The sequence below is a fragment of the Crocodylus siamensis genome, chromosome 11 (assembly GCF_052110815.1).
Source record: "Crocodylus siamensis isolate JL-2025a chromosome 11, ASM5211081v1, whole genome shotgun sequence".
Lineage (NCBI taxonomy): Eukaryota > Metazoa > Chordata > Crocodylia > Crocodylidae > Crocodylus > Crocodylus siamensis.
Genome location: NC_143405.1, coordinates 2,294,058 through 2,319,330, shown reverse-complemented (window position 1 = coordinate 2,319,330; position 25,273 = coordinate 2,294,058). Strand labels below are relative to the sequence as shown.

At 40.6% G+C, this 25,273-nt stretch overlaps 1 protein-coding gene across 7 annotated transcripts in view; it reads right to left on the bottom strand.

Annotated features, from left to right (window-relative positions):
- The window catches only part of DENND1A (DENN domain containing 1A), a 283,149-nt gene that overhangs the window by 172,404 nt on the left and 85,472 nt on the right, over nt 1–25,273 (bottom strand). For 6 of the 7 annotated variants that reach the window (XM_090023062.1, XM_090023067.1, XM_090023063.1 and 3 more), the window contains one exon: nt 16,708–16,827. The exons of the other annotated variant lie outside the window; for it this stretch is intronic. In XM_090023062.1, the coding sequence (XP_089879188.1) occupies nt 16,708–16,827 (120 nt within the window). The remainder of the gene's footprint in view (nt 1–16,707; nt 16,828–25,273) is intronic. 7 annotated transcript variants of the gene reach the window in all.

Here is a 25,273-nt window from a genome sequence, read left to right as displayed (position 1 = left end):
GCAAATATCAAGAAAAAGTGAAAGTAAATGGCTTGATGGATTTATTTAGATAGTTACAAAGCACTGAATAAATTAAAGGCAATACGTGTACTACAGGATATTTAAGAGTAATGAAGCCTTGGTAATGTGAAACTCTGCCCCAGCCCTCTAGCACATTTCTGCTGAGAGGAGAAGGGAGGCTGCCAACTTTTTTGCACAGATTATGAGGTGTGTGGATTAGCAAGGTTCTACTGTATTTAAGTTTGAACAAAAATATTTAAATAGATTCAGCCGTGTTTTAAACTTCAAGACCAGCAAGCAAAGCCTTTACAGACCCACTGACACCACAATGAAAACTCTACAGCTTTTCATTTAGTGTCATTTTATATATCCCTCTTGCCCTGTTATTTACCAACTACATCTGGCTGGAACCAAGATTTCGTTACTTAGGAGTTCAGTGAATCAACTCCTCTCACAGCCATAAATTCCACTTGCAATTGCAGAGTCAGTTGCTCCAGCACTGTTTGTGATGTGAAGGAAGGGAAAAAGACACAAGAGAACAATGCATCAAGCATACTTCTGCACTCATGGAGCAGAATTAATAGGATTCCGCAGTTTCCCATCATGTGTTTTTTTTATTATTTGGAATGGAATGACTCACAACTTTAGATATCTTCTCATATATTTTTATATCTATGCAAGTATCAAACTTGACATAAACATGTACAAAAAATTCATGAGGTACAGAAGCACCAGCCCACATCGTCAATGTAGAGACGTGTAATGTGTCTACAGTAAGGATTTTAAAAAGTTAGAGCCAAAACAAAAATGACTGCCTGACTGTTCAGAACACAACACATTATAAAAGAAATACAAAACAGACAGACAAGCTATCAGTCAAGCTTTCTCCAGCTTTGCCATCAATAGGTTTATCAGAGCTGCCATCTACACCACCTTGCCATACTTACTCTAACTGGGAACCACGATGAAAGACTACACGCATGTCCAATGGAGCAGTGCAAAAAGCCCTGAGTGCTTGCAAGATGGAGCACAGGGACCTTCTGAAATGGATGATGCGGCACGGTGCCTGCTACTGCAAGGGACTGCACTCAGGGACCCAGAAGGTCCCTACCAGTCCTGTGCATCACATTTCTAGAGTCCTCGTCCTATGCTTTTCAAGTGCTGCCATCCATAGGATCCACAAGATCAGTTTTCTGATCATGGGAAGAGCAGGGAATTCTGATTAATGTATCAGTTGTTTTGCTCTTACTATAATTTAGAATAGTTAGCATTTCTGTACAAAAAACACTGAAGGTTTTATCTTTTAACACAAACAACTTTGGCAGGAGCAAGAGACATTCTCTATATTTAAATTAATTTATTAAGTAACTTTTTCCCAGAAGCTCTACACTTTGGACAGCTCCATAATATACAAGGAAAGGAAACAGGAAACCTCTACATTTCCAACCCTTGTTTGTATCTAATTCTGACTCTGGACATACGGCTTAGTCTAATGCACAAAAGATCTTCTGGTGGGACAGGCATAGCATTCCCATCACCATCTTTTTTGTATTAAGTCCCATTTTATTCCAAGATTACATGCTCAAAGGGTCTCTAGATTCTATTTATTCTCTAGCTGTTGCCCAGGTGTTTTTGCTCTGACACTTCCACTAAGTATGCACTGAAGCTACTGGTTGGACAGGTTACCAATTTTTCTTACGAGTTTTAACAAGCGCAGGGACTCAGGAACAATGCGAATGCATCAGGCCCAGACTGACTAATCCTTTAACATCTAGTTGTCACCAAACCTGGTTTTTGGGGAGACCAAATGATTGCTTCACCAAATTCTCTAATATTTTAAAACCAGAATTGGTTTTCAAGCAAAAGAGATGAAAGACACGCCTTCCCTGATATCTGTTTTATTAGTGGAGCTAATTTATCCCACAGAATTAAATCCCCGTGTAGCAGTTGGTAGAAGACTAGATCAGGATTTTTGGTTGCATCAATTTTTGGTGATTTCTGTGTATATCTAACGTGGAGGCTGACAGCAGAAGAGGGGGAGGGGTTCAGGACATCTTGTTTTAAGGGGCTGTGTGTGCTTGGTACTGCTGGCAAACCTGCCTTATGAGAAAACCAGTTTAATACACTAATCCAGAAACAGAAATCTCTCTCTCTCTCTGTAGGCAAAACTAGTTTCAGCATGAATTTACTTCCCCTCCTCTCAAAATGAATTTTCAACATGGAAATCTAACTTTCTAAAAAATGAGTATCAACACAGAGAAGGGAGATGAGCTTATAAAAACTATCAAATATGAAAATATTACTTTTAGTTGTAGAGCCAAAGCTTCCCCTTTGTTCAGACTTTGTGCAACTTTGGAGATGAGTGCTTTAAACTCAGACCTGCCAATTTAAAGTCCCAGAAGTGGAAAAAAAAAAACAACACTCTTCAAAACTAGAAAATGTTCTGCCTCAGCCCAGTATGCATAATATTTTCTAATAGAAAACCTCTAAACTGCATGTAACCAAGTTAATACACACGGATAAAAAAAAAATCACTTACCGTATCCCACACAGTCTCAAGTGGGCCAAGTGTAACACTACCCTTTAATACTAACAAAAATGTAAAACCCACCCCAAAAATCTGTTTGACTCAGCTTATTTGGATAAAAGTACTGAAGATAAATAATGGCCATGAGACTGCACATTTCTGACATCTGGGCTAAGTTACATCAAATATGTTCTTCCTGTTCAGCAACAGTACACAAAATATATTAAACAGCCAACTTTCCCATTCTAAACCTGCCTCTGGAGTAAGAGTGTGTAACTGCCAACTCCATCAACAGCTTCTGTGCTTTATTGCCTGCATTTTCAATATATTTGTGTACTTTATTCCTTCCCCTTTTACCATTCATTGGCTGTTAAGTATTGCTGTGCAAAGCGGAGCTACAATTTATTATGAGAACAAGTCCTTCAAATCCTAAACTGCCAACAGAAATGTCTCCTGGCACAGCAACCATTTGGAGGCCATCAACTCCTTTTGTTCAGACTATTGTTTTCCATAGTTGTCATTCATGCAGTAATGCACAATTCAGAGTAAGCTGCACTAGACCTCTTGACAAATCAAGGAGATTAAGTCACTGAGTTACTCAGAATTTGACTGACTGTGCATCCTAATATTTAGTGCATCTTGACCTTTTCCACCTTCTGCTACATAATATGCTGCACAATGTGAAATGCTTGTGCAAAGGACAGAAAATAAGATGCTAAATGAAACAGAGCATTCTGATCTTTTATCAGTCGGCATTCCACCTGTTTGTAGCTCGATGAATCGTGCACTTAGAAGTGTTGAAAGGAGAAAAGTCCAAAGCACCACACATTGTGTCAGAGCACTTTGCTGAAACCCAGATTTAAATACAGCACGCTTAATTATTTCTTACAACGCAGGGGTCAGTATGTCTTCTCTCTAAGGCTCCCTATTAGAATTTCAGTCCCTCAAAATCTCTAATACATTTTTCTTCACCGTCTCTGAGAGACAAGGGGATCTAATGCCCACATCTTATGCACAGAGAACAGAAACTTAGACAATAAGGCCCTGATCCTTTTAACACTCCCCAGTTTCACAGGAATGAAACCTCTGACTATTGTGAAGATCTGGGCTCGTGCAGATTACCCACCGGCAAGCCTGCTGTGGAACAGGGAACTGAACCTAGCACCCAGGCTAGCAGCCTGAGCAGGGGCAATCCTCTCACCATTACAAATTACAAGTCATGCTCAACCAATCGATCCCACCTTGTACCCTGAGGGGCAACATGAACTGTTCAGAGCAAGTAGTTCTCCATTTTCCCCCCTCTACATGACAACTCCATGTAGTAAGAGAAAAGTTTTGGAGTCCTGCCTCCCATTTAGGCACAAAGGGGGAGAAGGTGATTTAAACTCCTTCACATTTACTCATGGTTCCAGGCTTTTAACCCTACCCAAATATAAGACTTAAGAACCACTGCTTACTGGCAAGAGGTATGAGTGAATGAATGATCCACAAAAAGCGTTACAAAATAAAAACTAATGTTACAATAATTACTTTGGAGTGTCAGTAATGTAATGAAGTGATTACATGTCTACATTTCATTTTTTTAAGTTTTCATTTAAAACCAGTACATTGATCAACTTATTTTTTAATAAAAAGGAAAAAAACCCTCAAATTAGTTGGGACTGATGCATGTGGAACACGAAGAAAACTAGCAAACTAGCAAAACGCTTGGTTTGGAAATGAGCAGTAAAACTGCCCAAATGTTTCAACCTAGTAATACCCGGCAGGAATCCTCAAAATAGAAGGGCATGCATGAATTAGAATTCAATATCTCACTTTACAAAAGCAACTTCATATTCACACAAATAGACAGGGTTTCTTTGGACAAAAGGGTTTATTTGGCCTTGTTAGGTCTTTCAGTTGATGGTCTCAGTGCCCATTACACAAAAAGGGCACTCCTGTATTTAAAAAAGAGAAAAAGTTTGGCAAACCAAAATAAAAAGGGCAAGTTATTAAACCTACAATCCTAACAATCTGGAGTTGGATATTTCCCCCAAACACACATCTCACAACGTTCTAAATATCCACATGGGCACCAAGTAATCTTAGCACTAATATACAGAGGAAAAATGCTCATCTATTCTGCCAGAAAACAACAGTGTATATCAAGTGGGACAAGGTGGAAATGCATTCAACCTGGGGAAGAAAACCAGCATAAACTTTTAGTGTTTGCTCCCTCCCCGCAGCCTAGCACAGAGATAGAATGCCCTTTATTTGCTGCTGGGCAGGAGATACAAGAGAGATCTCATAATTTTTCTCGAAGATGTACTGTGTTAACAGATACAGGAAAAGAGCTTTTCTGATTTTTATACGTATACAAAGAAATACTGCAAAGTGCTATGGAGGCCATAAATCCACCAAGCTTCATTAGCTAACAAGGGGAGGTTTCAGAATTCGAACAGTCAACCATTAAACATATCCAGCTACTAGCACTTAATGTGATTCTGCATGAAAGGAAAGTCATATCAGTATTAGTTCAAAACATGCAACATAAAGCTAGTCACTGTTTAATGTTCTGAGATAATCAGAAGCTTCTTGTTTGGCTAAAGGGAGCCAAAGATGTGATCCACTTTCTTGCCAATCTAAGAACTTCCCTCCTAAAAATCTAAGCAGCGGTTGCATGATGTATCAGAACTTCAGGAGAAAATTAGTTAAAGAAAGAGCATCAGATCATTTCCACAGACTGTTCTATTTCTATAGGTTCAGGTTTTTGGAGAATTTAAATCAATCCAAACCACCCCAAAGACATGAACATACTTTGTCAGTGTGACGGAGCAATCAACAAGGCTAACCGCACTTTAGCGTGCGTCAGCAGATGCATGATGAACAGGTCCAGGGAGGTGATGCTTCCCTTCTGTGTGACACTGGTTAGGCTGCAGTTGGGAGTACTGGGTCCAGTTTTGGGCGCCACACTTCAAGAGGGATGCGGAGAATCTGGAGAGGGTTCAGAGAAGGCCACTTATATGGTCAGAGCCCTGCAGGCAAGGCCCCAAGAGGAGACTGAGATCTCTTCAGCCTGCGCAAGAGAAGGTTGAGAGATGATCTTGTGGCTGCCTATAAATTCATCAGGGGAGGGCAGCAGGGAATAGAAGATGCTCTATTTACTAGGGCACCCCGGAAGTAACTAGGAACAATGGCCACAAATTCATGGAGAGCAGATTTAGGTTGGACGTCAGAAAGAACTTCTTCATGGTAAGGGTTACCAGAATCTGGAATGGGCTCCAAGGGAGGTGGTACTCTCCCCTACCCCGGGGGTCTTCAGCAGGAGACTGGACAAGCACCTGCCTGGGGTCATTCAACTCCAGTGCTCTTTCCTGCCCAGGGCAGGGGGTCAGACTCGGAACCTACTGAGGTCCCTTCCGACCCTAACACCTATGAATTGATGATGCCTGGCAGGAACTGGAAGGCAGCACATACTGGCTTAGATGGAACACACAACATCTGACACACGGATGAAAGCAAAACCCTTCCGTCCCATCAAGGAGTGACTTACTGTGAAGTCCTGTTCCCCTCGACTACAAATGGGCCTGCCCCCAAGGGGAAATGAAGGTGACCTCATCATACCTTCTTTCCTCCAAGTAAATTACCACTACCATGGTGAATTACTGCAAGTCTACCGAAAACAATGGAAAGGACAATTCAGCCCTGTGTTTGCACCTTAATAGTTTAAATCTTAAAAAAACAAAACAAACAAAAAAACCAACCTTAAATAAACCCTTCACTTGGTTTAACATGAAGATTTTTTTTTGTAAAGGGCAGAGGTTTCAACTCAACAGGCAACACCATAACGTTCCATTAAAAGAATAAAACCATTTTCTAGCAACCTTAATAATCAAGGTTTTCATCAGGTAATCAACTGGAAGACAAGTTAATTATATAGCTCCATCTATCCCCAGCCTACTGCCTGGCCCACAATGAGTAGAAAACCTTATACTTTGCAAGTAGTTGAAACGAAGCATTTCATTGCTTACCCAAAGCAAAGCATTTCCCCTCCTCAGAGATCACAGCTTGTGCTATATTCCACCTAGCACTTATACAGGTATGTTTATGGATGTGTTATGCAGTAGTTGGGCTACTCACCAACATTAAGATAAGCCTGAACTAAGGATGCTGAGACAAGCCCTTGAAGTGGGTTAAATTATGAACTATAACAGAATCTGCTGAGGGAAAAAAAAAGTAAGCTCAGTGGAACAACTGAATGAAGAAATACCCCGTGTAAAGATTCTAGCCCTCTCATGTTGGGTAAATCAGACCATTATTTGTTAAATTATTTATTGTATTATAGCTAAGGGATAAAGAGATCTGAACACGAAATGCTGTTTCTTTACATGCTGCGTTGGGCCATATCAGCGAAAAGGTCCAGGACAGTGGTTCTCAACCTCACCAGATTCCTGCATCGGACTCGAGGCACCCCCAGATTCCTATGGGAAATCTCTCGGTTTATCTCATGAATCACGCACAGGTGTCTGAACACCGACCAGTGCAAAAACCGCACAACATCCTTAAAGGATCTTGTGCACCCCAAGATGCCATGGCACCCTGGCTGAGAACCACTGCTCCAGGAGATCCCAGGACCAGCCCTGTTACTATTTTAAACAAATATTCTGTGATACAGCTCAGGATTTTCCTCTTCAAAACTGCTTGAAAGACATGTCAAACTTAAACAGAATGTTGATTTTTTTTTTTGAGTTAAGGGGTATCACAATCTAGCGAGTTAAGTTTCTACTGCATACACACAAACAGTGGTACACAGGTCCCTAAAGCTGTTTGTCCCCTATGCATCAATGCCCTGCCAGTTGGCAAGACTGAGCCAGGAAGCTGTCAATTCCAATTGAGTTTAGGCGATGGAGTCCTATTAAAGAAGTCTTGCTGGTTAAGGGGCGGCCACTGTTTCCAAAGCATGGGAAAAAAAAGCTCTGCTTTCCTTAGATTTGCGCTGGCAACTTTCACTGACTAGAGTTTTCAAGGAGCTATGAATGAGTTTAACAAAGGAGTTCTGTGGCTAGTTTCTGGCTGAAATCCATGTCAACAGTTTTTAAGGTCACAGGTCACACTAACTAACATTTATTCCCAGCAGACCCTGCTCTAAACACAAGCTGTAAGTAGTACAAATTTGGAATTTTTCTGTAATCCCTTGAGATATTCCTGATCCTTCCACATGTTTCTGCTCAATTAAAAACAATTCTCACTTTGCACCACAAGAGAGGCCCCCACTCAGAAATCTTATTCTATCCTTAGGAAAAATGGACAAAGACTGCAATCAAAAGGAGAGGGAAGGGGGAGTGCGAGGGGAATTCACAACAAAATCACACCAAAAACCTCAGATGACTCCATACAGAATCGCATTCAGTTAGTTGCATTTTCTGCCATCTGTCACATACTATTACAGACCTGATTCTTTTCATCTTCAAGTAAGAGAGGTGCAAAGCTCAACTATTTCGACAGAGAGGCGTTTCCACACAAACATTTCTGCATTTCACTCTGGATATCAAACCACCAGAAAAATCTCAAAGAAGGTCATATGAAGCTGGGGCCCTGCATGGTTATAACGCAACGGCACCAACTTCACCTGGGGGACTCACCAACCTGAACGAACCTGGCAAAGCTTCGGTTTTGTTCAAAAATAAATAAATAAATCAGAGCCAAGTGCATTATTTTCAGTTTTAATTAAGCTTCCCCCAAATCTAATTATCTCACACTAGGTACTGTAGACTGCTACTTCATACAACCAACCAATCAGACATTTCCAAAAATAGCCTTCTGAGAATGGGAGCTGGAACGCGACCTGCGGACAAGAACTAGAGAGCTCTTACTTAAAGATCAAGTCAAGATCTTCTATGGACTTCAAGCACTGAAAAGGAATAAGTAATTTCTCCTGAGATACCTCCTTTGAGCACAGGACCCTATCCAGTACTCCAGACACCTACTGCACAGTAAAAAACAATAATCATCTCACCCCACATTTCAGTGATCAGCAGATGCCCCTCTCAGAAGGCTTGACAACAAACATTACAGGCAATCTGGGTCTCCCAGGAACAGAGAACCTTGGTTCAGTGGGCCAGCATTTACCAACAGCCTTCCAAACCTATCTGGCATTCAAAACAATGATTTGTAATACCTGAAACGTCAATGATATTCTGCTATTTACATGAGACAAAAATCTCAACTAAATCTTTACTGGATTTCCTGCAGTTTACAAAGCAACATACTTAAACATCCATGTGGGCATTTATTGAAGTTTTTGATTAACTTTTTTTATTTAATTTATTTATTTATTTTTACAAGTTTAGCTTCCAGAATGAACAAACAGACTAACAAGCATGGTGCCTGGCCTTATGAATCTAGACCCAACATCCTGTACTGCTCTAGAGCTCTGCTACCTCCCTGGAAAATAGATTTAAACAAAGGAAATCAAGAGCTAAACGATATTAAACAAATTATACATTGTTTTAAACATTGTACCAAAACAGCCAACATGAGAAAATGGATTGAAAAAGTCTTTAATACAGGGGGTATACACAGAAGACAGGCTTAAACTGCTGTCAGAGATATTAAAATTATCATTTTTTCTTTTAAGTAAAATGAAAAAAAGGTTTTTATAAAAAGAAAATGAACAGCACCATGGTATATAATATTTTCTGTATTATTTGAAGGCAATCTTTATACACGTAGGAGCCATACCTATTTCAATGCATTTTGGCTTGTTATTGGACAAAGAACTCTAGCTGAAAATACTGGACTGAATAAGTGGACTAAATCACAGTGTACAAATACTATGAAACTGGCCTCCAAGCCAGTGTTTGAAACAGCATAAAGCTCATAAATTACACCTGTAACCTTGAATTTGTAATAAATATCCCTTTTATATTGAGAGTAGAAAAATATTTTCAAGCAAATTTGGGTAGCTTAAAATTCATTATTTTAGCCATTTGTGTACTAGATTGGAAATGTCTTTTTGAAGTTTCAAGTGTATATTATCAATGAAAAAAATCTACATTTTAAAAACACGGTCATAATGAAAATCCCTATGAACGTCTATTAGTTTAGTTTTGTATCTGTTCTTTTACATAATATCAATTTTTTTTAGAAAGATTAAAAAGCATCCTGCTTTATTATGCCCTACATTTCCTTTTCAACCAAATGCTTGCAAGTTTAAACAGTTGTTAGTATACACTTAAAATTGCCATTTAAACTTTGTTTCAAACATTTTAATGCAGTATATTTCATAAGCAAATATTTTACTTTAAAGATTAAGTAATCAGAAGGGAAAAAAAGTCATTTGACTAGCTACTGCTCTCTTAATGAAGGATTCTTCAAAAACTAATAACTAGTTCCTGCATCAAATGCTGGAAACATTTCAGAAGATAAAAACACAGGCTTTTGAAAAAATTACCAACTTGTTAGTTGTATCATATAAACATGCTGCAAAAGGGCATCAAAAAATCTTCAGAACGAGTTATCAGCATTTTTACATTCCCTAACATGAACTTTCCCTTCCTTTACCATTTCAGAGACAGCTTCTAAAGTTGTTAAGAGCCCCAGATTTTCAAACACACAATAGTCAGAGACACACAAACAAAAACAGCTCGGAGTAAAACCACATCTTTTAAAGAACTATTTCTGCACATAAAAAGTTGAAATGTTTCCCTGGAACAAAGCCACAGTCCTTGGAACAAAGCCTCGTGTGCTCAACAGTTGAAACTTTTGTGCTGCCTTATACTCTTTTCTGCTCCTGAAAAACTTGCAGCAGCCCAAGACTACCCCACTTGCAATTTAAGTTGTGAGTTCTGGTCCCCTTATGAGAGCAAAGCATCTCATACAAGAAGGATCTTGTACAACCCATCATGGGCAATATTTATTTGTTTAATCCAGTGAAAGAACAGAAAATACTAAACACTATTATGAGCCTTTAGCTTGCACCTCAAACCAAAGGCACCACTTATTTCCAGTCTTCACACAAAATACCTTCAGGCTGCTATCTCATAGAACATTTTTTTTACCTTACATATCCTTAAAATGGCTTATTCCCAGGCCCCTTCTTCAATATTGCTGTGTTCTTCTGGCAAGCAACACTGCACACAAAACACCCCAACCATTTGTCTCTCTCTTTGTCTCTCCAGGCATTCATTAGTGGGACATTAATAGAAACAGGTGCAACTAAAAATCACCTGGCATCAATGCAAGACTAGCAGAAAGGCTATTTACAAAACACAAATACTGGATTCTTATGCAACCATCCAGTGCGAGCTATCCTTAGGAATGCTGCACTATGGCATATTGCCTAAGCAATTAAATTTAAGCAGGAAAGAAAATATAAAATATGCAGAAAATTAAATTCTGCCAAACTCAGAATTTCAGACCAAGTACTGTCTTCACCTTCAAAGTAAAACGTATACCTGTGTAACACAAGCCCTTGGTCCTGATCACCGTTTAGTAAGGGGCTAGGAACAAGTATTTATTATTACAATACAACCTCAAACCTCTTCGGGGCTCTGCAAGGCTGCTCTATGAAACTAGCTATCTGGTTCCAAACGGCAAAGCCTGAGAAGTCAGACTTGATATCTTGAGATGAAAAAAGTGCACATCTCATCTCTAGGAAATTCACACTACCCCTTTACCATCAATGGCATGCTCTTTCTTACTCTCATCTTACTTCTTCAGCATTGTGATGACCATGAGGGAGAAAGCATATTGTGCCACTGCCCTCAATCTCAAGTTAAGGGAATATAAACATACCAGTAAGCAGGATACAATACAGCTGCCCAATCAAGGAAAGACTACTGAAAGCACAGGAGAGGGACATAAAGTAGGCAATTAAGTCATAACGGATACCTAGCTGCATCTGAGCCAGGATTAGACTGTTCATTTTAATACATGGAGTAACTGCTTCTTGGAACAGCAAGTTCCAGACTGCACAGGAGAGACCCTGGACTTGCTCAGTGATTCTCAACCAGGGTGTTGCAGCACCCTGGGGTGCCTTGAGATCCTTTCAAGTGTACCTCTGGGTACTACACAAGGTTAGCACTGAGGTGTGCAAACAAGAAAAACCCAGCGATTTCAAATCGGAATCCACAGCGTTAGACACATTCTGACCTGTTGTGATCCGAGTTCTTTGTCCCAGGAGAATTAGTCTGTTGGTCAAAACCAAGTGAAAACTAAGAGCTGAAATTTTCTGAGGCATGCCCTTAATCTAACACGTTGGAGAACCCTGTTCTAACTAGCATGCAAGCCTTGGCTGAAGTACAAGCTCTAAAACTGAGCCATTAAGCTATAAGTGACCATAATATAATCAAGTTCAACAGGCTGTGAGCGAGAAAGCACTAGCTCTAGGATTGATATTAAACTTTAAAAAGAAGCTAGTGAATGAGACCTAACATCAAAAGTGAGGAAATGAAATCCCAGACTTCGCACGAAGGTGATTTAGACATGCTGCAGCAGAACGTATGCATCCTCCCAAACAAAACAAAAAGCAGAAAAAATAAGCCAACACAATTAAATGGGAAGGTTCAAGAGGTTGCCTGAGCCAAAATGGAAACCCTGAGCAAAGACAACCAAAAGGAACAAATTAAGAGAGGTAAAATGGAAATTCGGACGGTTACATAGAAACAGAGAGAAAATAACTTAAATCATTTCTCATTTCTTAGTTTCCTGAAGCAGGGCAACTAAGGAGAACTTGGAGGTTGGAGGAAGCAGTCCCAGCACAGTAATCAGGAAGGAAGGGAGAATTGGGCCACTACAGGAAAGCTGAGTTGTTGGTCCTCAGCCCAGAGGACATCCTCCCTGGGGTTACAAATTCACACTCAGACTCTGATGGACTCCTTGGGCCCGGTTCTTTCACCGTCCCCTTCTGTTGTATGATTTTACTGAGGCTAAGAGCCAAGCAGAATATTATTTTTTGTCACTGAGATTATACCAGTGAATGAATAAACATTTGCAAGGTCAATCAGTGCAACGGCAATAAGCAGGAAGCAAAAATCAAGATCCGATTGATACCTTCCAGTCTCTTCCACTCCTTGGAGGGATACCCAACGTGTAGGAGATCAAGAAAGGCAGCCTTCCCACAGGAGGGAGGAAAACAAGAACGCCCAAGCACATCCCATTAGCGACTTACAGAACACAGCTAGAGAGACAATTCTTGCCGAACTTGTGCAAAAGTTTCCTGTTTCTGCATTAACAGAAACGTTCTTTACCTCCAGTACACAGAAAACAAGGAAGATAACCATGTGGCTTCTACTGAAAACTGTGATTTACCCTGAAATAGTTTTGTAAGTAATAACTCCCCTAGGCAAGGCCAAAAACATGCAGTCTCATTCTAGTCAATTCCTGGAAACACAAGGAGTCAGCCCATTACCTAGGCAAACGCATCGGGACTGGGTGGGTTTCCCCCGGCCCTCTTTTACACTCAAATCCTGCTGCACTTAAATCAATTCTTACTCATCGTCTCTCTCTCTCTCTCAAGGAAAGCTCCCTTTGAAGTCAGTGGAGTTCTGCCTAAATACTGAGCACCAAAAAAAAAAAAAAGCCTAGAGGACCCTGAGATTCAACTCCTATTTAAAAAAAATTCCCCCAGAATGCTGACTGGGAACCAACTGAAAGCTGCATTTAAAATGTATAAAGAGCAGCTGCTGAGCAGTTCCGTCCAAACTCTAATCTACAAAGCAGCTATCACAAGGATTTCACAGTGGATTTTAAAAACCCACCTCTTCATTATTCAGCCCCCAAACAAACCAACAGACCAAACTCTGCGAGTGACATCAGCCATTTTTATGCTCTCATGTGCCCTCTGCTGTCTTAAGTGAAGAAGTTAATATTATTCCCAGGGCTGCGTGGAAAAGAAAACTCGAGTCATCAATAATCCTGGTGAACAACAACATTTGAGCCAACTCACACTAGTGTCAAGATTAGTTAAAAATAGGTGGAGGAAAAAGGAAACGGAGTTCAGAGGAGAGATAGAAAGTCAATAATTCTTAACTAATGGACAAAACCCAGCAACATGCAAAATTTACACTTAAGTTAACTTACAGAGAAGCTAAAAAAATAAAAAAGCACAGCTGTGGAAACATCTCTGACAACAATGCTTCTTTATTAAAAGTGGGGAAAATATGGAAATAAGTAAAAGCAAAAAAAGCAAGTTTGCCAGAATTATTTTTATTTAAAAAATAGAAAACATCTATACTGATGACAAATTTCTAGTTACTGGGGCCCCAAAAAAGCCAAGAGTTCTTCCAAAATGGAAACCTCTTCCTGGTAATAATAATAGTAATGCTTTGACAATCATGCTAGTATAGGCAGAAGACAGGGCATCATGGCACCTTACAGACTAACTCATTCATAGTGCCAGAGCATCCTAGCAATAATGGCCATTACTTAAATCAAAAGCTCTCTCTAAAACAAAACTATATTCAATACCAACAAATGATTTGCTATTAAGTTTTGTTTTTAACAATAAAGTAGCCTTTGATGAAAATTAAAGCGCACACCCCCTCCGTAGGTGTTGCATATACAATATCTGCCATTTAAAAATCAGCTCCCTTCTTTGAAGTGGAAAGGAACCCTGCCCTATATTACAACTCAGGCCCTCATTAAAACAACGAATGCTCACTATACATAGGCAGCGCTCATTGTATTTTAATGAGCATCACAATCCTCTTGCCAGGAGATAACTTGCAAATGTGGGTATGAAGAGGCCATTCTGCAGTGACATCCCGACCTCATTCCGATTCCTTCCTCAATTTCCAGGTTAGTACAACTGGTTTATCATTAAGTCAGTCATTAACTCACATTTATCATCTAAAGTGCTACTGAGAAGTGGAGAAGCAGTGTAATATTCCCCCATATGGAAGGGCACAAGGAGGAGGAACATGACTCCAGGATTCCAATGATCTGAGCCTCTCAAGGCTGAAAGTTTTCTTATGAGGGAATAAGTTGTCTGAAAAGGTAACTAGCTGAGACACTCACTTACACTACTGTCCCTTTGTGATGCTTCCTTTAACAAAGCAAAAAAGTTTCTACGTTATTTTTCCAGAAGTGATAGGGACAAAACGGTCTAAGGATTATGGGAAATTCTTGCAACAAGCAAACAAGGGGATAGGAAGCAATGGGGTGGGTTTTTTTGTTGGGCTTTTTTTTTTAATTTTTTTTCTCTACTGTTATTTTGTGATCCTGGGAAGAAAGGTGCCAACTTGGTGCACAACAGCTTTATATAGTTTTCAATAACTTCTGAACAAGATGCTACAAAATCTAGTCAGTTAATTAAACCAAATATTACTTTTCTCTCATGAGTTCACATGTAAAAAGAGCACTGTAAATGAGGCCCGTGGGCCCATTTCTTCCCCTGCTACAGCTATTCCATGTGGGGGGTATCCTCTCTTTTTGCTTTGCCAGGGATGGAAGCATGAAGCACCAAGCTATAGCCTTCTCTATGTCCTTCCCTGTTCTCCAGGCATTCGTGCAACCTCAGGGATCTGGCAACAGGGCCCCTATTCAGAGGAGACTGATCAAACTTATATAGTTATTTTTTTATTATTTTTGCTCCTTAACTTTCCATTAAACAGCAAGTGTTATCTTAAGTAACCAGAGACTCCCCCGTCCCCAAAAAAGAGCTTATTAGCTTACTAATCACCTAGGAGAATGGCTCCAGCAAAGTGCCTGAAGAGAGGTTTCCATCACTCCAGAACATGGTTCACACAATGGGATTATTACTGTCCCCAAATTGCTTAAGTTCAAAGAAAATACAGTCACTTCTGCTGTGGAAACATCCTTCTTCCTGCCACCACAGCAGAGAGGGAGGTGGAGCACTGACTTCTCCAGCTTTCTCCGACTCAACAGGACGGGCCATGCAGCACAGGCACAAACTCACCCACCTTTTGTGGCCTTCCCCTGTTCTCAGAGCATTCAAATGCCTTGTGTACTAAACACAGAAGGATGACCATCCTGCTTTTAGACATAAGCATGTGATGACATTCATTTCAATGGCCTTACATGCAACCCACAGGGAGAATATACTCCTATACCTACAGTTGTCACCCAGATTTTTCAAGTTTCTCCCTCAATGTCTCCCCAGTAAACAAAGTGCATTTTCCAGTAATGAATATACAGCGTGCCCTATGACACTACTGTCAGCACAGGGCTGAAATTTTTCTAGCCAGACAGGATTTCCTTGCAGTAGGCTCTCTTGGAAACATACCACTATGCAGTATGGTAGAGCTACAGGTGGAGGTACCTGCTCCCCCACCACCTTCTGCAAAACAGGCCAGGAGTTCAGTCAACTGCTTGCCATTTTTAGGTAAGATTTCTACCATCTTTACCTGGACTATACCAGGAACACTTCCCCTAGCTCTCCCTACCTCTCCACACACCTCTGCTGAAAGGTGGAAGGCAGGCTGCCACCATACCTAGTTAGCAGCAGCAACCACCAAGGAGCAGTATACATGGAAAAGCTTCACTTCCGTAACAGAGGGTTCCCAGCAGGAGTCTGGCAACCAGGATATCTAAAATCAGATTTCCTTCACCTTTCCTTTGTGGCAAAAGGAAGTAGAAAAACTAACTAAAGACAGCTCCAAAGCCTGCTGGCTCCAAGGAGGCATTAGGATTTACTTTGATACTCCAGCCCTCTCATTCATTGCTTCCACTCTGAGAAGCACACTATTTCTGATTCCCAGTAACAGTATTCACAGCTAAGCTAGATTGCCTTCACATATCCATCAATTGAAGGAAGTGAGGCTCATAGCCATAGACTTTTGGGATATGTAAAGCATTAGCAAAGTATTCTCTCAGTTACCAACAGATGCTTTGTTAATAAAACTTGCATATACAAATGTCCATGAAATGTCTTAACAGAATCAATTGTGACAGTTAAAGATAACGGCTGCCATCATGCTATGTCATGTCAAATTACTACACAGAGACATTGATTTTTTTTCACATTGTTAAGAACATTAACTACAAACAAATATACTTATCTATAGAGGAACCCAAAGTGCAAGAATATTTTGCACTATTTCTCCCAAAGTGCAGTGACTTTGAGGACCAGATAGAGAAATCATTCTCAACAGCTGGAAAAAATAATTGCAGTGTAACAAAAGCAAAGGGCAACACTGTTTCCCAAAGATAGCCAATTGCTGGACCACATACAAACTTACCTTAAGATACAGAAGCAGCTCTTGGCCCCAGAAGATAAGCGGCAGAATCCAAATCTCTGTTTGCTGTCAATGTCAGTGAGTACAAACGTAAAGTTCTGGCCAACTTGGCCAACTGTATGGCTGAAAATAAAGAGAACAAAAGGAAAAGTTAATGTACAGTTAATTCAGTGCTAGAAATATCTAATCAGACTAAGTCACTGAACCTGAAAGCATTTCCTCTCTCAGCAGAGATTCTTTGAAAATTAATGGAGTATTTATACCCTCTGAAAGTGCAAACTTGAATCTGTCTCCCTTGGTTTAATTTTTTTGGTTGTGGGGTGGAGAGAGGTGGAGATAGCAGGAGGGGAAGGATGTAGAAGGGGAGTGGGGAAAAATAGTCTTACTTTTTAAACAAAGAATGATATGACTTTTGGGTATGTTTAACACTGTACACACAGTACCAGCTAAACATTCAATCCAAAACATTTCTTCCCCTCCTTAACTCCAGGGTTTATTTTATTTGCTAACTTTCTGGCTTTGCATAATGTATTAATGTTTGACTATAAAATGTGAGTGGCCATTTTTCCCACTTTCTAAATAAGTTCAGAATGGATAAGACACAACTCTAAAGTGTATGGAATATGGAGCATTCCCAGATGTATCCCCCCTTTTGTGTATGCAACCACATAATTCTCTCCCTAAGGTAATAGCTCACCTTTAGCTGATACTAACATTAGTGAAAAATATATGAAGGGTAAAAAACTTCTTAACAATTCACCTATGAGCCTATGAGAATATCTATTCACAATTAAAATGTGCAACTTTATGGTGTACAACGCAGAAAAAAAAGAAAACCCACAATGTACCCAATAAAAGGGAAACAAACTTTTATTTCCCAACACTAGAATTCATGAAGGATATTACTCCTAGTAGTTTGAAGTCTCTCCCAAATACCATCTTTTACATTACACACACAGTACTTTTTTTAAAGGTTTAATTTCAAAATGAAACACGTTAAATATTTCATGCAGTGTTATTTGATTTCTTGAAATATTACCACGTCTGTCTAAATCTCACCAAACACAGAAATGCTTGTTTATTATGGTGGCAGACAGTATGAAAGACTAGGATTAAGTATACCCTGGGCTTCATTCACCACCAAGTCACTCCAGTTTTGCACCGGTATAATTTCATTGTTTTAATTAAAGTTACAGTAATAGTGTTGAAACCAGGCCCAATAAATTCAGAGGAAATGTTATTAATCATGTTTTATTAATCCAGATTAATAATTATGTTCATTTGAGAATTTGTGCAAGTTTGAATTAAAGAATATAAAATGTTAAGTGTCCATTTTGTGTTCAAAGTACATTCCTGTCTTTTTAGGGCTTACAGCAAAGTGGCAATTGACTAGTTCCTGTGCATGCAAGTATGAAGTACATTAACTTAATCCTGCTTATCAAAAGAAGAATAAAAAAAGGAAAATTCCTGTTGACTTCAGACTCACTAAGATATGGACAAAAACCTTAAGACGGACAGAAATATCAGGTTCTGAGTCTATTTTAAATCTATACAGCTATTTACAAGGCCATCAATGAATGTCCAGTACAAACCAAAAAAAACAGGCAGATTTTCACAAATAGAGGCTTGCAATACAGGCCAAGAAATTCCACTACCCAACTTAAAGGGGAAAAAACCCTCTCAATGGATCTGAAAAGAAAAAGAAAAAGAATGCTGGAGGGCTACAGACAGACCATTTCTCCAAATCAAAGATGAACTGAAAGGAAGGAATTTTAAAGCAACTCAACAGTCAGAAAATTAGGTAGTGTAAGTATCGCTATTCTATGGCTTGCTAAATGCCAAGAGAACACACATTTCTATAAACTGCACAGACCTGTCAGGGGGAGACCCAGAGAGCCCCTCTTATTCCTGTTATGTTTTATCTGTAAAGCTGGGATGTAAAGTTACTATGGTGATTTAATTCTATGTTTTAAAAGAGGATTATATGCTTAATTTTAACAAGGTTGAGATCTGAGGGTGCGTGAAAAATAGCATCCTAACTGACCATTAAAATGACAGCAGAGGGAAGAAGCAAGCTGCATTTGAGGAAGGGAGGAGATTGTTTATTAAGCTACTGAGAGACGAGTTGGTAGAGAAACCTGGGATAACAGCTTCAGATGTTGTGTGGCTCTTTTATCTAAAATTATTTAAGGCATGCTTGCTAGCTATGCACAAAGGCCCCATTTTGGGCCTGGGGCTCAACTCTGTTCTTTAAATGCATGTATATAAAATAGTCACCCTGGAATTAAGCAAGGTGCCAAGGATCACTCTGATCACTTTGCCTGTTTTTATATTCCTCCCTTCTTATATGTTCTAGCATTTTAGATTGTAGCCTTAGGAGCAGGGCTACCCTCTTAACACCTTGTCCACCATCTAACACAAGGCCATGATCCTGAGTGGGAGGAGGAAGAGTAGAGAAACAAGAAAACCAGAAGCTGGCAACAAAAGAACTGAGTAAAAGGAGACAAGTGGGATCCTCAAAAGTGACATCCACGATTCAAACCAAAAAGCACGTGAACTTGTTTCTGATGTCCAGATTTGCTCACATTCAGGGGTGGCAGAACACCTTCCTTTCCTACTACTTTTGTACCCCACCACCACCTGATGCCCCAATACCACAGGGAAGGGAGAGAGGCCATTGCCTCTGTTCCATGTGGCTGAAGGGCCAATGAAGCTCTTTAAGCTCCTAGTCATTTCTTTTCATTACTGTAGTAGCATATGCCAACATGGATAAGCCGTCCCTATTCATAGCTTATTTTCCTCGGTATGCAAAATAACAGAATAAATGATGAACGTACTGACAAACAGAAACCATTCATATGGAGAATGACTGTCCACGTATCAAAACAGACAGTTTTTGGATGTTAAAACTGGGGCAGACAACACACCATTGGTCCATTTGTGCTCTTATCTTAAATAACTAATTAGTCTCCCACAGATTCATTCAGACATACCAGAACTCATGACTGAGGAAAGAGAGATGGGGGAAAAGGGGACGAGAAGCACCCATTTCAGGATGGAAGTGTTACATCAGAAAGTACATATAGGCGAGAGGTATCAAGTGCCCAATAACATCTTCCAGGCACAGAGCACCCAGACATCATTTTGCATGCTACCCTTACATTCAACTTCTAAGCCAGGGCTTCAATGACTATGTAGAAAACTCCCTGAAAACCACATTGTGAAAGAAGTCATCTGAATGTCTGATTACTAGGAAGCAGCCTTCAGCATCTTCTTCACAAAGCTTTTTTGCATCCAAGAAATGGCTGGAAGATGATATGCACTCAAGCTGCACAAATGCCCTTCATATGCTTGCGCAGCAGAACAACAAATTTAGAAGAACACCCAGGGGTCTTGGACTCCAGGACGTCTGTGTCAGTGTCCCCCTTCCAGGTGACAAAAGGGTATGCATCAATAATGACTTGGAGGAGGGAGACTAGTTAAACTTACAGGCCCAAAAGTGCCCTTTCCTCCTAGCCAATTATCAATACACAGGACCCAATACTCTGGCATTCATAAGCAAGAACTCCAATTTGCCAGGATGAAGCACCACAATGCTAAAACAGTTTTAAATCACCTAAGATGAAGTCATGGCCATGGAGATCAGGTTTGTCTTGGTCTGAACTTTGACTGGACCAACCATGGTGATCTCCTGCAGATGGACAACAGCCATCTGCTTGGGGCATTCCATTCATAAATTTACTCATCATCTGTTTTACTACAGCATTTACAGCTAAGTACTTGAGATAAGTTTACCCCAAGAAAGATATATCAACACTATCAAAATGGTGCCTCTGGGCCATTTTTCTTTTTTTTTTTTCTTTCAAAATATTCTGACATTGGGGGGAAAAAATAGAGATTTTAGTGACTTCTCCCTCATTCGACTTGGATCCCGTCTGTCATGCTGGTCTGATGCTTCCTTAGAACTGCTCATCAAATGGACCTCATGTCTGCCAAAATATGCTTCTGCATACTGAGTATCTTCTAACCCAGGAAATCTGAACCTACTCCTCTCCTTATATGCCACAATGCACACTCTTACTTACTTGGACTGTTAAGAGTGTCAACTAAGTGTCAATTAATATTTTAATAGCAATCAATGTTATCACTGTATTTTAGACATCTGTATAAATGATATAATTAGACTGCATTGCCCAAAGAATTATGCAAGTCAAAGCAAACGTTACTTGCAGAAAGCTACTGAGAGCTCTTTACCAATGACCAATACTTTTGCATTACTCATATGGTATGTACTGTATTTACTCAAATCCAAGACAAGGTTCCTCCTCTCCTTTAATGAAATGTGTTTTCCCATATATAAAATCTCATTATTAGGGGGTCATCTTAAATTCACAGTCACCTTGGATTCAGGTAAATATGGTATAAATGTGAAAATAATGGCATGGAGCCCTATTGTGGAAAGTTCTTCATACTCTTACAGATTCATGTTTGCGGTGACATTCTAATACCATGCTGCATTATTTTCTTCCTTTCCAGAATTGTCTTGGAGATGCTCTTCCCAACAAAGAACAGAAGCTCCAGCATGGAATACACTGATGGCACTGATCATTTTACACTGAAGCTCTTGGAGCATGCCTCAAGTGTACAATGATACCTTCGGCACAAAAAAATAGCAGACTGCTTAACAGTAAGTTATCAATGACATAATGGCCAAAGGGTTCTCTTTACCCTCAAAATCATGATGAATTATATGCTGCCATTCTAAAGCCATGCTCTGCAAAAAGCACAAAACTGCTTCAGGTGTTGATATCCAGTTGTCTGAAAGAGATGCGTCTAAAAACCATAAGAACTTTGGAGAGGACTCTTTATCAGTGCTCTGCTTCTCGGCATTTGGCAAGGGAACAATAGCAGCAACAGTACAGCTGGAAGAAGAGAGTGCCGCTTATGTATTGCTGTTGTCAGAGCCATTCATTGAAAGGGCAACCTGGTAGGAATCTACAGGAAAAACTGCAGGAATTCTCAAGTATCTCATTCATTTTCAGTGGGGCCCGTTGCAAGTCTATGACTGCACATGACACCAGACTTCATTATGGCTGTGAGTTTCACAGATTAACTAACTTCTATGGAAAAAAAATTAATGTCTGAAATCACTACCATTAATTTGGCCCTTAACGGTAGTGGCTGAACAAACACCCTTCAATAACCAAGAATGTCGGGTAGCCTATGTTAGCTTCTGTTCCTACCTCCATGAATTTATACAGGTCATCTGTGTGGTGCTCTTAGAAAGCACCTTGAACTATGGAATTACTAACATCCTACCAGAGAATACTATGCTGTCAGTAATTATTGGAAAAAACCAAAATATGAAACATCTCCAATTATTTAACAAAAGATACTCAATCTAATGCAGACAGACTCTTCTACTACAGTTACAACTAGCAAAAAACAAACTAGCAATTGGAAATCCAAGTGCTTATGGCTGAATCTGGTACAACGTTTCCATCCCTTACTTGTTCAGAAGGGTAACTTTAATTTTACTATATATAAAGCTGAAACTAACCCTCCACAGCCAGAATCCTGATAACTGGAGATCTGATCCAATACACTGTTTTTCAGGTACAGAAAGAGGATTAAAATCCCTCTGGAGCCAGTACTGGTTTGCTCCAGTAGTCACACCTCTAAGAATCATACTGGTTCGGAATTAAAGAGGAAAGTGCTTTTGGTACAAAACGTTTGTTTAACTTACGCTAAAACGTGAAAAATGTACTAAGAATATGGGGGGAGGGAGGAAGGCTGGAGCCTTCCAACAATGTCAGGACTCATTTCATTAACAGCTACTTGTTTACTTCTTCCAGTCACTTTATTGCAAGTACACTGTAAAAGAGATGAGTAGTCAAATGATAAAGGTTAGCAACAGAAAAAGATGCATTTGATTTTAAGCTCATCACCCTGCAAATTCTAGATACAGCGTCTCAGAACAGGTATTTACCTGTAGCTATATTTGTTTGCAGCCAAATGCAAGAAGCAATTAGCACCTGTGAGTCAATACCAGCATCCCTTTTTAATTTGGTAATTTAAATATTTGAGTTCCAAGGATTTAAGAATATATGTTCTCTCTCATTGGTAATGGACAGCTAACATGACTGGAAGTTAAAACTTCACACAAGGCTCATGATTAGTCAAATTTAACATTATAAGCAGATAGCACTGAACAGACATTACCTGTTTTTGATAACTTTCTAGTAGAGTAGTTTGTAGGTGGGAGAAGCAGCAGCAGCAAATATCTGTTTAAATCTATTTACAGACTTCACACACACTTAACTTATGGGTGTTCCATACTCTGAGAAGTGTTGGAAACCCATTACTTAAGTAATTTAAAAAGTGAATAAAATTATTTAAAGGTGTTTTAAGAAACAAATCTCAGAGGCCTAAAAATGGATGTTAACGCCTTTCTGATCTCATAAAGTCCAGGATGTTAAGAAACTGGAATGCATCAAGCATATGACTAAAGACTGAAAATATTAATGTCATTTCAGCTATAGTTAGTCTCTATTAAGTTCTTTCCATTTTAGACCTGGAGGGATGTGGGCAGTGGGGATCCTCAGGGCTCGGTCCTCAGGCCTGCACTGTTCAACATCTTCATCAGCGACTTGGACGCGGGGGTGAAAAGCACCTTGTTCAAATTTGCTGATGACACTAAGATGTGGGGAGAAGTGGGCACGCTAGAAGAGAGGGGCAGGCTACAACTAGATCTGGACAGGTTACAGAGGTGGGCAGATGAGAACAGGATGGGATTCAATACTGACAAGGTGCTACACCTGGGGAGGAAGAACCAGCACCACACCTACAGGCTGGGGAACTCCCTTCCCTTCAGTGCAGAGGCAGAAAAGGATCTTGGAGTCGTCACTGATGCCAAGATGAACATGGGCCGGCAGTGTGGGGACGCAGTCAGGAAGGCCAACCGCACCTTGTCGTGCATCCACAGATGCATCTTGAGCAGGTCCAGGGAGGTGATCCTCCCCCTCTATGCGGCACTGGTCAGGCCGCAGCTGGAGGACTGTGTCCAGGTCTGGGCGCCGCACTTCAGGAGGGATGTGGACAGCATGGAGAGGGTCCAGAGGAGGGCCACTCACATGATCCGGGGGCAGCAGGGCAGGCCCTACGAGGAGAAGCTATGGGACCTGAACCTGTTCAGTCTCCACAAGAGAAGGCTGAGGGGGGGGGATCTGGTGGCCGTCTATAAACAGGCCAAGGGAAACCAGCAGGCAATGGGAGAGTCCCTGTTCCCCTGAGCACTACTGGGAGTAACGAGGAATAACGGCCATAAATTGACTGAGAGTAGATTCAGGCTAGATATCAGGAGGCGCTACTTCACAGTCAGGGCGGCTAGGATCTGGATGCAACTTCCAAGGGAAGTGGTGCTCGCTCCTACCCTGGGGGTCTTCAAAAGGAGGCTGGATAATCACCTAGCTGGGTCATTTGACCCCAGCAGTCTTTTCTGCCCATGGCAGGGGGTCAGACTTGATGATCTGCTTAGGTCCCTTCCAACTATGAAACTATTACACGCAAATTATTTCATAGTTTCATAGTTTCTAGGGTCGGAAGGGACCTGAGTAGATCGAGTCCGACCCCCTGCCATGGCAGGAAAGAGTACTGGGGTCAGACGACCCCAGCAAGCTGTACATCTAACTTCCTCTTAAAGACCTCCAGGGTAGGAGCCAGCACCACTTCTCTTGGAAGTTGGTTCCAGACCCTAGCCGCCCTGACCGTGAAGTAGCGCCTCCTGATATCTAGCCTAAATCTACCTTCTGCCAGCTTGTGACCGTTATTCCTGGTCACTCCTAGTAGTGCTCGGGGGAACAGGGACTCCCCCAGTGCCTGCTGGTCCCCTCTGACTAGTTTGTAACAAGCCACTAGATCCCTGCTCAGCCTTCTCTTGTGGAGGCTGAACAGGTTCAGGTCCTGTAGCCTCTCCTCATAGGGCCTGCCCTGCTGCCCCCTAACATCTTGGATGCGGGCCCCATGGAGGCAGCAGACCTCATGGGCTAGGGGGTCTGGACAACAGATGGGTCCTTCTGTGCCCCACCGGATGGAGTCTCACAACACTTGCATGTATAGTAGTTGATACTATACATATAGAGCCCTGTGATCTATACAATCAGCTCTGTATGAGCCCATGATATTGTAGTTCCATTGAAGTGTTTTGAGTATTTTCCAATGCCAACTGCTTATTGGGGTTGCATGCGTGTTAAATGAAAGCACATTTTCACTCTCTTATTTGTGTCTTCTCAATGTAGAAGTGTTAGTCTTAAACATGATCTCCTTTTATTCCTATCCAGAAAGCAATGGCTGCATTTAATATTGAATTTAATGCCTTTGTAGAAAAAAGGCTCCTTGTTTTCTGGGCCACAAGTTGCTATTGTTCTATATCAAGCATTCCCATTGAAGTCGATGGGCATTTTGCGAGTGGAGTTTTGGCAAGATACAGGGGGGGGGGGTGTTGGTATGATCATTTAGCATTTAAGGGTCAATTTATCAGATTTGAAATATCCGGGTTCCCTGAAACCAG